This window comes from Hyaena hyaena, unplaced genomic scaffold (genome assembly GCF_003009895.1).
Source record: "Hyaena hyaena isolate Hyena2069 unplaced genomic scaffold, ASM300989v1 scaffold_5, whole genome shotgun sequence".
In the NCBI taxonomy this organism is placed as follows: domain Eukaryota; kingdom Metazoa; phylum Chordata; class Mammalia; order Carnivora; family Hyaenidae; genus Hyaena; species Hyaena hyaena.
Genome location: NW_024080637.1, coordinates 7,414,556 through 7,427,620, shown reverse-complemented (window position 1 = coordinate 7,427,620; position 13,065 = coordinate 7,414,556). Strand labels below are relative to the sequence as shown.

At 54.7% G+C, this 13,065-nt stretch overlaps 1 protein-coding gene across 2 annotated transcripts in view; it reads right to left on the bottom strand.

Moving 5' to 3' along the window:
- Positions 1-408: 408 nt before the first annotated feature.
- SLC1A7 (solute carrier family 1 member 7) overlaps positions 409-13,065 on the bottom strand; it is a 44,760-nt gene continuing 32,103 nt past the window's right edge. The window contains exons 4-11 of one of the 2 annotated variants that reach the window (XM_039238986.1): positions 11,817-11,859; positions 9,405-9,627; positions 5,792-5,891; positions 4,871-5,104; positions 2,671-2,865; positions 1,748-1,882; positions 1,196-1,298; positions 409-640 (exon numbers count right to left, since the gene is read on the bottom strand). In XM_039238986.1, the coding sequence (XP_039094917.1) occupies positions 422-640; positions 1,196-1,298; positions 1,748-1,882; positions 2,671-2,865; positions 4,871-5,104; positions 5,792-5,891; positions 9,405-9,627; positions 11,817-11,859 (1,252 nt within the window). In that variant the 3' untranslated portion in view covers positions 409-421. The remainder of the gene's footprint in view (positions 641-1,195; positions 1,299-1,747; positions 1,883-2,670; positions 2,866-4,870; positions 5,105-5,791; positions 5,892-9,404; positions 9,628-11,816; positions 11,860-13,065) is intronic. The other variant, XM_039238991.1, reaches the window with a different exon arrangement.

Sequence of the window (13,065 nt, the reverse complement as noted above, 5' to 3'; positions counted from 1 at the left end):
GGCATCTGGCCCCGTGGGCCCGTGTCTTCCCAGAGAGAGGGGCCAGGGCCTGGAGGACTTGAGTTAGAGTCCTGGCCCTGACCCAGGGCAGCTGTTTTCAGCTCACGGAGCCTCAGCTCTGTGATCCAGAAAGTGGGACCATATAGCCCCTGCCTGCCACCCTCATAGGTCAACACGGTGGAAATGTCACAGCCGGGACCTGGGCTGTGACAGGCCATCAGTCTCCAGCTGGGGCTCCCACATGCAGTTCTTTCCCTTCCTGAGTCTCCACAGTCTGGCACGTGGCACTGATTCTGGCCTCTCAAGGGCGGGAGGAGTGTGTGAGCCTGGCTCCTGTCGAATGCTCAGAAAGCTAGTGAGTTGAGGCGCTGCCCTTGGCCCCAAGCCCTGGAGGCCTCCCCAGCCCCTGCGGCTCCACAGGCTACACATTGGTCTCTAGCTCACTGATCTCAATGGTGCAGTGGTCCAGAGAGGTGGCAGCTGGTCCCTCGTCCTGCTCCACCTGGACAGGGATGTGGTGAGGACAGGCAGGGCCCAGGGTCAGCTCCGAGGCCTCAGCCACGCTCTTCACACAGCCATTCTGCTGGGTTGCCACGATCTCCTGCAGGCTCACTGGCTTGGTCTCACAGGGCGGCAGTTTCTGGGGAGGGGAAACAGGCCTTGGCAGCAGCAGTCGGGAGTGAGGTTAGACACCAGGGAGGACTGAACGCGCAAACCACGTGACTGGGTTTCCTACGGATGTGCTGTGGGACCTTGATAGGTCACACAGGGGCTCTCTGGGCCCCAGTTCCAATCTGTCCTGCCTCCTTTTGAGGTTGTCTTAGTGGAGGAGGGACCAGACACACACAGTCCAGTGAGGGAACTGGTGGGTCCCTGGCCTGTCCCCTCCAATGGGAGTGGGACAGCCTGCTACACATAATTATTGCCACGAAACCCTGAGCAGACACACAAATGTTTGCATTGTTGGCAGGATAGAGGGCACGCCCACACCGGGGTACAGGCTCCCTGAGGACAGGGTTTGTCTTTCTTTGTTTACCACTCCTCCTCCCATGATGATGAGTGCTCAACAGCTAGCTGTGAGAGGACTCAGTCACCCCCTGTCCAGAAGAGGAGGCCCAGCTGGTGAAAAGACTGGCACCCCCACCCCAGCTCCAGTCTCCCAATGGCCAGGCTGGGAGGGAGGCGCTGCTCTCACCTCCGTGCCTGCGTCCTGAGCAAAGTCCTTCCGGCAGATGTGGGCCATGATCCCCGCCGCCAGCGCGTCACCCAGCACATTGATCATGGTGCGGAAACGGTCCCTGGTGAGCCAAGGTGGGCAGTGAGTGGCGGGTGACAGTTTTGGTAAGAGGAGCTGGCAGAGGCCAGGGCTCAGCCCTGCAGCACCTGCAGCTGGCAGCCAGGTTGGAGCCTGTGGCTCGAGCCTACTGCCCCCCGGTCCTCTCGAGCCTACTGCCCGCTGGGCAGTGCCAGCGCAGGTTGGTGCACGGCAGCCTTCATGGGCATGTGGACGGTGCCCATGCTTAAAAGGGTCTGGGCTTGGTCTAATGCTCTGCTCTCACCCTCTTGAAATTCTTTATAATTTTTGAACAAGGGTAGGCACATTTTCATTTTGAAAACTGGGCCCCACAAAGGTTGGTGTCAGTGAGTAGGGCACCCCCATTGTGCCAAACGATGGCAGTTCCCCCAGCCCACCCTCAGTGCCTGCTGCCCAGGGGGATGAGGCACGTGGGGGGCAAACCCCACTCACAGAGCCCAGTCGACAGCGATGATGAGGGTGATGTCGTCAGTGGGGAGTCCCACGGAGGTGAGCACGATGACCATGGTGACGAGCCCAGCCTGGGGGATGCCAGCTGCCCCGATGCTGGCCGCTGTGGCCGTGATGCTGCAGGAGGGGCAGGGAGAGGAAGAGGAGGAGCAGGAGGGGCAGGCCTCGCTGTGGGAGCCCTGGCTCCAAGAAGGAGTCCAGAATGCCAGGGCCTCTGGGGACAGCCCTACAGGTCAGGGGTTGTTAGGAATGCCACATCAGGAAATTCTCAGGGTGGGGGCCATCCCCCTGCTCAAGGTCTTGGGGCTCCGTGGGCCTCCATCTCTGGCTTCAGCAGAACTTACTGAGGAGTTTGTAGAAGAGCCTGTGCCTGGAGCCATTGCCTCTGTCGGGTTCCAGAGAGCTGGCCAGAGATTCAGGTCGTCCATCCACACGGCTCTGCCCAGCCTCCCTCTGGGGCCTGGTTCCCAGGGCCAGACTTACGCCCTCAGGCTGGCACGCAAGGCCTCCCCCACAGCCTCTGGCCCTCACCCCAGCACCCTTCCCTCAGCTCCAGCCACACTAGCAGTCCCTCCTCTGTCCCTTCGTCCCGCCCCTGGCCTCTGTTCCCCCTGTGCCTGCCTTTAGCCCCCTCCTTGCCCTGCATGCCAGACTGCAGGCCTTTCCCAGCCTGCTCAGAGCTCCCCCTCTGTAGGGTGACGCTGGGGAAGGAGCCCTGAGTCACAGAAGCCAGGTCACATCCCAGCCACAGCACTGACTTGCTGTGCAGCTAGGAACAAACCCCTTGCCTCCTCTGCACCTCAGAGACCCCATCAGATCTGAGAGCTCAAGAATCCGGAAGCCCCTTCCTGTGCCCTCTTCTCCCCCCGCCAATCCACACTGGGGATGCGGTGTCAGGTGTGTACCTGATGGTGATGATCTGGCCGAAGTCCAGCTCATAGTTGTTGACCTGGGCAATGAAGATGGCGGCCACGGCCTCATAGAGTGCTGTGCCGTCCATGTTGATGGTGGCGCCCACGGGCAGCACGAAGCGAGCAATCCGCCGGTCAATGTGGTTGTTTTCCAGCAGGCACTTGAAGGTGATGGGCAGTGTGGCTGAGCTGTGGGCAGAGGGGCCAGTGTATGCCTACCACCGTCTCCCAGGGTGCTCCGGGTCTCTGGGCTGCCTTCGTGCTGGGGACAGGAAGCTTGCCCCCACCCCAGGCAGCCCACCCATCATGGGGGGAGGACACATGAAGGAGCTTTGAAAAGGGTCTCAAATGGCATCCTTGGCAAGGGTGTGATCAGTGGCCCAGCCAGACCCACCCAAGCCTAGGGCCCCAGAGACCCCCCACCAGCCACACAGGACAGGAAAGGAGTTACCACCACAGAGCACCTACTGTGCACCAGGCATTGTGTTTTACACACACTTTTCTCTGATCCTCACAGCTTCCTGCAAAGGAAGAGTTCTGGGTCCATTTTACAGATGAAGAAACTGAAGCCCAAGGGGAGGAGGGGCTGACCCAAAGTCATACCACTGTACCAAGCATAGATAAAGTGGCTAATAGCAGGGCTCTGGGGCCGGACTTGCTGGATTTAGATTCTGGCCTCCTACTAGCCAAGTGGCTCTGGTGGGTTCCTTGACCAGTGTGTGCCTTAGTTTCCTTGTCCCAAACAATACCTAGATTACAGAGCTATTAGGGTGATTCAACAAGAAAGCGCTTAGAACAGCGTCTGGCACGTTCCAGGCAGGCGGTGGCAGCCATTACTATGATTGTTACTGTCTTTGTTACCTGAGCTCCAGGTGGCCGTGCTGAGACTAAAGCTCAGGTTGGTTTGGCCACAGTGCCCTTCCTTTCCCACAGGCCAGTGCCTGGGGAGCCCACGTCCATTTTCCAGAGCCTGCAATGATATCCCCAGATGTGCCGAGCTCGCGGCTGTAGTTTCTGCCAAGCAGGAGATGGGCTGCTGGCTCCAGCAGGGATTGGCTGTGGTATGGGGGCTGGCAGCCACTTGGGACTTTGTCTTTCCTTTCCACCCCCTGGCTCTGCCCTGCGTGGAGGTTCCCAGATGAGGCTCCTAGGGCTTTTCCTCACCGGGGCCCTGCCCCTCCGAGTTCTGCGTGAGGCGCTTCTGCTGCCAGGAGCGGGGTTATCTGGCTGCCAAGGAAGGAGCTCTGTGGTGGACCTGGTTCCCATTTGACAGATTGGGAAGCTGAGGCCCAGAGAAGAGAGAGCAGTAAGGACTGGAGGGAGGAGCCAGGCTCCAAAAGGACAGGAGCCTGAGCTCACGCAACTTCCTGCATGTGGGGCTTGGACATTTGCTGTGGGGAGAGCCGCCCTTGCTTCACAGAGGATGTAGAGCACTTTCTCCACCTTAATAGACAGGCAGCTGGGTTTGCACGCCTCCAGCTCTGCCTCTGCGCTCAGCTGTGGGCTGCGATCCTTGAGAGTAGACGCCACCTCACTTAGCCCAGAGCAGCCGTCTTGCCCCTGGTGAGTTATCCCCACTAGTTCCCATGCAACCCGTGGAGGCAGAGGCTGTGATCCTCTGCCATGATCCCCAAACTGCATATGAGGAAACTGGTGCCCAGGGAGGTCAGGTGACTTGCCCACAGTCACACAGCCAGTGTGCGACAGAACCGTGATTCAAATCCCCACTGGTTAGTTACACTGTCAAGGTCGTGACAGGGCATCCAGCTGGGATGTCCCCACGGCAGGAGGCAGGCCAACTCCCTAAACAATGCGGGGCCTGACTCCAACAGGAGCACCACATGGCGGCAAAAGGCAACAGCCATTGCAGATTCAGCCCTCGTCAGCTGTCCTGACCCCCGGATGTGTGGAAGCCATCCCCGTGTGGACTGAGTACACCTTAGGGATGTAGGCCTTTGGGGAGGGGAAGGCTTTAAGAGGCGGTAAGGGCTTTCTGCCATTCGGGCCAGTGGGGCCTCAAGCAATACATTCCAAAAATTGGTCTCATTTACCATTGTCCGTAGCTACCCCCAAGTTTGTGAAGTGGGCCAGACTGAACTTTCCAGGGTTCTGGGGCTAGGCCAAGTGATGGTGGACAGATGAACAGAGTTCAGCTGTCCACCATCACTCCACCCTACCCATCTCCCAGGGCTACCTGGAGGAGGTGGCCAGCGCAATGAGCAGGGCCTGGAGGACGCCGCGGATAAAGACAATGGGGTTCTTTTTGGTGATGAAGAAGTAGAGCAGGGGCAGGATGAAGAGGCCATGGACCACCAGCCCACACACCACGGTGACCGCGTAGAAACCCAGCTTTTTCCTGACAGCCGTGGGGTCATCCATCTCCAGGATCTTGCCGGCGATGAGGAACACGATGCCAAAGGGGAAGTACCTGGGGGCAGGCGGCCAGGTCAGTGCCAGGCAGGCAAGGGTCCCAGGCAGCCCTGAAACTGCATTGCTGCCTGGCCCAATGCCCCCTGAGCCTCCTGGGGTCCCGTGAGCACTGAATAAGACCATGTACCAAGATGCCCGGTATGTGGTATCATGAATACCATGACCCTCAACCAGCCCAGCCCTGCACAACCTCTGCCCTCCATGCCTTCCTGTCTAGGCCTCTGAGGAGGGCCCTCGCCCTCAGCAGGCCCTCACTGCAGCCCAGCGGTGCCACAAACTTCACGGGTGACCTGGGGCAGGCCTCTGCATGTCCCCCCATGTATGACGTTAGACTAGAAGATTCCTAAGGCCTGAGCTGTGAACCAAGGGGTGGCCGCTGGTTCTCATTTCCAGTGTTTCCCTTCTCCAAAAGCTGAGCTGATGAGACTCCATGTGATGGGGGAACTGGGCCAGGAGAGCAGGGCCACTCTGTCACTGTCCTCTGGTGGGCCTGGTCAGGCCAGAAATGGCAGGCCCAGGGCTGGAACTAGAATTGGGCAGGGAAGGCAGAATGTGCCCAGGGCTGAGCCTCCAGTGCAGGAAAGCAGTGGAAGGGACCATGGAGTCCCTCCATCTGCCAGGGGCAGGGCTGAAAGGGGGAGGGGTGAAGGTGGAAGGGGACAGTTCCACCCCCAGTTAGGCTTACCACACAGCCACTGCCACAATCTTCATGACGGACTCATTGAGGCACTGGCAGAAGCTGACTAGCGGGGTTCCATTGTCCCCCATGCGGCCCAGCATGATGCCTGCAAGGGCAGGGACACACAAGCATGTCACGGAGGCCACACGCCGATGCACAGGCATGCACCCCAGTGGCACGTGCCAGCACCCATGGCAGCATGGCAGGGACAGACCAAGCACACGCATGGGGGCCTTGGGCGTTGGCTGATTCCCCAGCAGCCTCGGATGCACAGTGCTTTCCTGCACCATCTCCCCTCCTTCTCCTCTACCACTGGACTATGGCTCTTGTCTCATCCTCCTCTCTCAGCCATAAAAATGCTCCTTGCCACCTCCCACCCCCCACACTGGCTTCCTGAACACTCAGACCGTAACCAAGTTCCCCACTGCTTCAGGCCCCAGTTGATCGGACCCCTGTCAACACCTCCCACCTCCATCTGGCCCTGCTTTTCACCTCCTCACTATGCTCTGGCATCACTGGCCGCCTTTATGTTTCTAGAATATGTCAAGCTTTTCACTGCCTCAGGGCTCTTGCCCATGTAGGTCCTGAAACCCTGGCCACCAGCTCCCCACATGGCCTGGAGACCCATCCCCCGCTCCCCTTGACAAACTCTCCACTTATTGTTCTCTGTGGCATCTCTCTCTGCTCCCTTTCTATCACTTACTACAGCTTATAACTGTTATTTTCCAGTTGTCTGTTATTTTTTCCTGTCTCCTCCAATAGAAGGTTAGCTCCATGAGGGAAAGAGCTGTATCTCCTTAGCTGGCACGTGGTAGGTGCCCGACAATCATCACTGAGTGAATGAATGAACAAATGGATGAATAGTAAAGCCTTTCCCGGAGCCCCTGTCATCCTGTTCCTTGGGGAGTGTTCGTGTGTGTACTCTTCCACAGGTGAGCTCCATGCAGGTGAGCACCATCAGGCCACTCCGGAAAGAGTGACAAGTGACAGCTGTTCCTTCAGGTGACACAAAAATGGAGAGCAAAACATACTCTGCGGCTGCCCTTGGAAAGCTCACTGGCAGTGTGCTTGGAGGGGCTCATCCCCTGACTCAGCCAGGGAGAAGCAGGGCAGGGATTTGAACCCTGGCCCATGTGACTCCAGAGAGTTCTCTCCTGCCCCAGAAAGCTCTGGACTCACACTATCCACAGAACAGCTACCGTACGGTGGTGGGATGACGTGGGGGCCGTGCTGGTATGGGCAGGAGACGCCCACGTCGGAGGTGACACAGCCTAGCCCTTGCCCATCTGGCCTGCGGGAGCCTGGCTGAGCTCAGACCCAGAGCCCCTGCAGCTCTGTCCCTCCTCCCAGGCCATTCCTGCCCAAATCAGTCTCCACTTAGAATTCCCTGGAGGCACCTAAGGGCTGGGGCTGGCTGGGCGCCTGCGCGGGGCACCCAGGGTGTGGCAGTAGGCCTCAGCCGCGTCCCAACACCAGGGAGGAGACGACGGGAAAGGAGGCTGTGTGGTGGGGGCCAAAGAAAGCCCCATTCGGAGCAGCTGCGCAGGTGTGTCTGCTCACGCTCAGATGTGGGCACACACAGACGCAGGTACAAATGGAAGTGGACACACACAGGCACGTGCTGACTTGGGCACACATCCACAAACATATACACACTGACACATAGACAGTTACACACGTCTAGGAAACAGTGAGTCGGAGGGTCTTGGGGTCTCTCTTGCTCCTGTTTATATGTTCCCACCTCTAAGAGAGAGGCAGTGGCTGGCGGGAACAGGAACGTCCCGTGTTGGGAACTGACTGCCAGATGTGCTGTGAGTGCTTCCAAACACTGTCTTGTCACACACTCGGGTCCCTGAGGCCCTAGCCCCCCTGCACGCCTGACGTTTGGGCCAAGATGATAAGAGCTCCATTACCCACCACGGCCCATCCATTCATCCGGCCATCTACCCATCTCTCCAGCAGGTTTCCGTGCGTGCCTCTCTCTCCAGTCAGTGTGGCGGGCTGTGGGGATGAGTGGGGAACAAGCCAGGCCCACCACTGCCTGCAGGGAGCTTACACCTGCTTGGGTGCAGACGCCAGGCAGTCACAGAAACAATCAGATAGCTGCAATACGGTCAAACGTTTAAGGAGTAACATGGAGCACCTGAGCAGTCTGGGGGGCTGGGAAGACTGTCCCCAGGACACGATGCTTGTGAAGACCATGGTCCCCTGCAAGGACAGGAAAGGCACAGGGGAGAGGAAGGGGCAGGAGCAGGAAGATCTTCAGGGAAGTGCTTCCTGGAACCGAAAGGCAGCTCGGCTGGGGGAAGAGGCTGGCTGAGCCAGATCACACAGAGCTCAACAGGCCATGCACCGTGTTCCGGCTCCCTTTCCCAGTGCACCTGGAGAGCCACTGCAGGACTTTGTGAGCTCGTGAGGGGAACACGAGACCGGGGACTCTTCAGGAGGCTCTTGCAGAAACCGGGTGAGAGGTGAACAGTGGTGGCCCTGAACTGCGGTGCTGGCAGTGAGCAGAGGGAAAGGTGGCTGGGAGAGAAGTTTCGGAAGCAGACCTGACAGATTTGGATGCAGGCCGGGCAGAGGCAGAAAACGGGGCCCAGATTTCCTGCGTGAGCACCCAGGAGGACAGCGAGAAGAAAGCCTTGTGGACAGATCAGGGAGGGAGGAGAGGCCCTCCCAGGGCCTTGGCCAGGGGATAGAGGGAGGTAGATGCCAGTTTTAGAATAAGACTCACAATGACCTTTGACATGGCCTAGAAGGACAAGACAGGGACTGACCAGCTAGATTGTTCCCAAGAAGGAAAAGGTGTGTGTGTGTGTGTGTGTGTGTGTGTGTGTGTATGTGTGTGTGTGTGTGTGTGTGTGTGTGTGTGTGTGTTTTGGTGATGGTGGTGGGATACTGCTGGCAGAGGCATATCCATAGGATCTGAAGCTTATACTATTTGGGGCTCTCTTTAAGAAAAAGAATACTTTGTTGTTGTTGTTCTTGTTAAAAAGTACAGAAAGGCCTTTGCAAGTGAAGCTTCCCCAGCTTCATGGCAATAGCCTGTGGTTGGGGGTCTTGGCACCAAGAAGAGTAGCAAAGGGGAGGGTGTGATCAGAGAAGCCAACTGTGGGCCCTGAGAAACGACACAGACTTGTCGGTGGACAGAGTTGGCCTGTGGGAAGCCCCTGTGGTTGGAGATGGAAGGGAGAAATGAGGGCTTGAGGGAGATTGTGATGACTGATACCTGATAGATTTTCAGGTTTTTCCTGTTCTTTATTGTAAGCTCTCCAACACTGCTCTAGTGTCCCCAGACCTCAGTGAAATGGAATGGGCTGCTGGGAGGAAGCCAGAGGCATGGTCTTCTTTAAGGGAGAGCAAACTAGCAGTCAGGGTTGGAGAATTCCAAGTGAGGAACGCCAGCTCCAACGGGGGTGGGGGGGAGGGCTGGAGACACCCTTTGGTAATAGAATGGATTCTAGAGCCACTCCACTGGATAGGAAAGAAAGGAACCACCTGGAAGATGGGAGACTCCAGGTTATTCAGATTCGTGGATACAGGTTGCAGAGAAGTGCAGATGCAGAAAGGGCCTGGCTCCAGGCCACAGCCGGGGAGGGGAGGAGAGCAGAGCACATACCCATGGTGGCCGAGAAGATGACGATCCCCAGCACGTTCATGCCATCGATGGTATCAGGCTCTGACTTGTAAACAATCTCGGGTGGCGGAGTCAGGTCCAGGGCGAAGTTCTGAACACGAGAGCTGTTCTCTTCCTGGACCCCGTAGATGAGGATCTGCCGAGGAGGGGCCTCCTCTGACGCCATCTTGGGGGATTTGACAACGGGGGTGGTCTTGGTGCGGTACTAGTGGGCGACACCCCAACCAGGAAGGAGTCAGGGCCAAATATGGCTAATATCATCCACGACAATAATAATATCTTGGAGCAACATTTGTATCCAGCCAAGAACTATTTGATAGACAATAATCCTGTGAGGCAGGCAGGAGTATTATCAAGATTTTACCAAAAAGAAAACTGGGACGCCTTCATCCACGTTCATACTACCCAGCCATGCTTCTCTTCATCCCTTCCACCCTCTCCTTCCTTTTATGCATCATTACACCCATCTGGGATCCCCTTTAACCGTCACATCTTCTACCCAGATCATTTTCTATTCACCCATCTATCCCTTCCATCCTCTTAACAGCCAGCCAGCCCTGCCTGCCACTGATGGAAACTTGGACCTTCTATTTGAAAAGCTCAGTTTGCCCCAAGCCTTCTAAAGGGGAAGAGGTCCCAGCTAGGAAGACCTGAGCCTCCATGCTGTCCACACTTCCTCCTCTGTCCTAGGGCATCCCTGGATCTTCCCCTCTCATTCCTTGGGCACTAGGAGCCCAAACAGGGGAGATTTCTAGCCCCCCAACATCACAATATCAATAAGGTAAGCCTTCTAGGGACTATGGTTGGGTGGAGAAACCAATCAGGAAATTTTCAGGACCAAAAGTTTCTGTGCTTCAGTTTCTTCATCTGTAAAATGGGGGACACAATAGTATCTGGCTTGTTCAAATAGACGAGACAACACACATAAAGTGTTTACAGCGGTGCTTGGCATATGGTCTGCCTTATGTGACCGTTCGCTGTTATTACTGTCCCTGCCACTGTCAGCATTCCAATATTGGACTTTCTGTGTTGGGTGCCAGAGATAGGAAGGTGAACCAGACATGAATTCTGCCCTGAGAGCTTTGGGGAGGGAGTGACTTACTTTGCTTCAGAGGATCAGATAGCTTCACAAAGAAGGGGGCATTTGAGTTGGGTCTTGAAGGATGGGTAGGAGTTTGCCGAAAGAAAAAAGGGCATTCCAGGTAGGTATGGAGAAGAGCCACATACACGCTTTCTCTCTCATACCTTTAACATTTCCCATCACTATTGGAATAAAAGCAAAACTCCCTGGCCTACCATTCAGGGCCCTTTACTATCTGGCTCATGTCATAGATAAAGACCCAGGAGATTAGGAAAGTAGAGATTAGCTCAAGCTTTCACTGCTCCTTATTTTGGAGCCTCCTCTCCAACCCTCAACCTCTTCTTTTGCATCTGCAGTCCCAGTGCAGGGCGGAGCATAGGCTAGGGGGTCAGGAAATGCTTGCTTGGATTGTCAACCAACCAGCCAACATTTTACAAGGGGAAAAGAATTAGAAATTATTAGAAGGGCAGACAAAAATTTGTGCACAATGATATTTACCATAATTTCTAAAAAAGGAAAAACTTTGAAAACAACCTAAAAGCCTACCCAAAGGGGGAAATAAATTACAGGCTGGCCTTATCATGGGCTCTTGTCTCTCTGCAGATATTGTGTTTTAAAGAAAAGCTTAATAACCAGGGAAAATGCTTATGATGTAATGGGAGTGGGGAAAAGCAAGACACACACTGTGCCCTATTATCCTAATTTTATTTTTCTAAAGCACATTTATGCAGAGAAAAAAGACTAAAAGTGTACCGACTGCTATCACTGTTGCTTGTTGCTGGAACAAGAGATGATTCTATTTTCTTCTTTGTATTTTTTAGTGTTTTCCTAATATTTTACACTGAACATCGTTACTATTCTTAGTATGGGGAAAAAGGATTATTTTTAAAAAGAAAGAGAAAACAGGCTTAGAAGCCAGGGTTTTCCTACCAGCACCATCATTTACTGGTGGTATAACCTTAGGCAGGTCCTTTAATCCTTCTGTGCCTCAGTTTCCTCATCCAAGAGAGGGGCTGGCACATTGAGGGCAGGGTTACTGTGAGGACTGACTGAGACAGTAAGTGTGGGCACGAGTGTAAACCTAGAGCACAGTGGCTTCCCCCCACCCTTGTAAGTTCTCTTCCTGAGAAGCTAGAACCCAGGGCAGAGGTGTGGCCATGGGAGGCTCTAAGGATCCAGGTCTCTCCACCTGCCCTCCTTTCCAGCACCCGGCCCCCAGGAGACAAGAAGACTTGCTGGGTAAACCCGTCCCTTCCCAGCCTGGCCCAGGCTGGCCCTGCCTGCTCCGCTCCATCACTCGGGGTCCCACTTACCTGTTTGAAAGTGGCTTCCACCAGGTTGGCTGGGAACATGTTCCTGGGGAGAGAGTCAGCAATTGAAGGACTCCAGAGCCCAGCACAGGGGGGCCTGCGGGGCCATCTGAACACCTCCCTTGGCAGCCAAGGCCTTCCATGACCAAGCCCCACTCCCTCTGCCGTCTTACCTCTTCCCCACCCCCAGTACTCCAAGCTCCAGCAGCAATTGCATACAGTTCCCTAGAAACACTGCGTGCTTTTCTAGCACCTGATCCTTTGTCCACACTGTCCTCCTGCCTGGAACGTCCTTCCTGCTTGTCTGGCTAACTCCTACTCCAATCAATCAGAGGCCAAGCCTTCTCTGATGGCTGGCCGACTCCGAGGGCCTTCCCTCGTGGGCCACCCGTGCACCAGCCTGCTGCAGCATGGCACTGGCTCAAGGGTCTGAGTCTCCCACAGACTGGCCTCCTTGAAAACTCAGTTGTTCATATCTTATCTGTGCTGCCCAACACATGACTTGATACATGAATGAGATCATAATTCTCATTAACATTATTTTCATAAAGCTAAAGGAGAGGGGTCTTGTCCTATCAGACATGAACACCTACTGTAACGATGTAACTTTAAAACACAATCTTGACACAGCTGTCAACAGAAAAATCAATAGAACAGAACCTTAGCCCAGAAACAGAACCTAGTACATCTAAATACTTCATTTTTCAAAAAAATAAAGTGTAATTTTTTTTTAGTAATTTCCACACCCAACACGGGGCTTGAACCCACAACCCCGAGATCAAGAGTTCCTCACTCTTCCGACTGAGCCAGCCAGGTGCCCCTAAGTCTTTCATTTTTGATAAAAGTTGCTTCACAGATCAGTGAGGAAAGGAAGGATTTATTGTAGAGTACTGTGTGGCCAACCAACTATTAAAAAGAAAAGAACAACTTAGAATCCCTACTTATACTTTGCACCAAAATAAATTCCAGATGGATTAAAGAAGTAAGTAATTAAAAAACTGAAACCATAAAAAGCTAGAAGAAAATATAGGTTAATACTTTTCAGATGTCAGAATATGGAAGGACCCTCTAAGAAGAAAATGAGCAATTAAAAAAAATCAATAGATTTTACTATATAGAAATTAAGAATTTCCAGGGGCATCTGGGTGGCTCAGTCAGTTAAGCATCCCGGTAACTTGATTTCGGTTCAAGTCATGATCTCACCATTCATGAGGCCTTGCGCTGCGTGTGCTCCGTACTGGCTCTGGAGCCT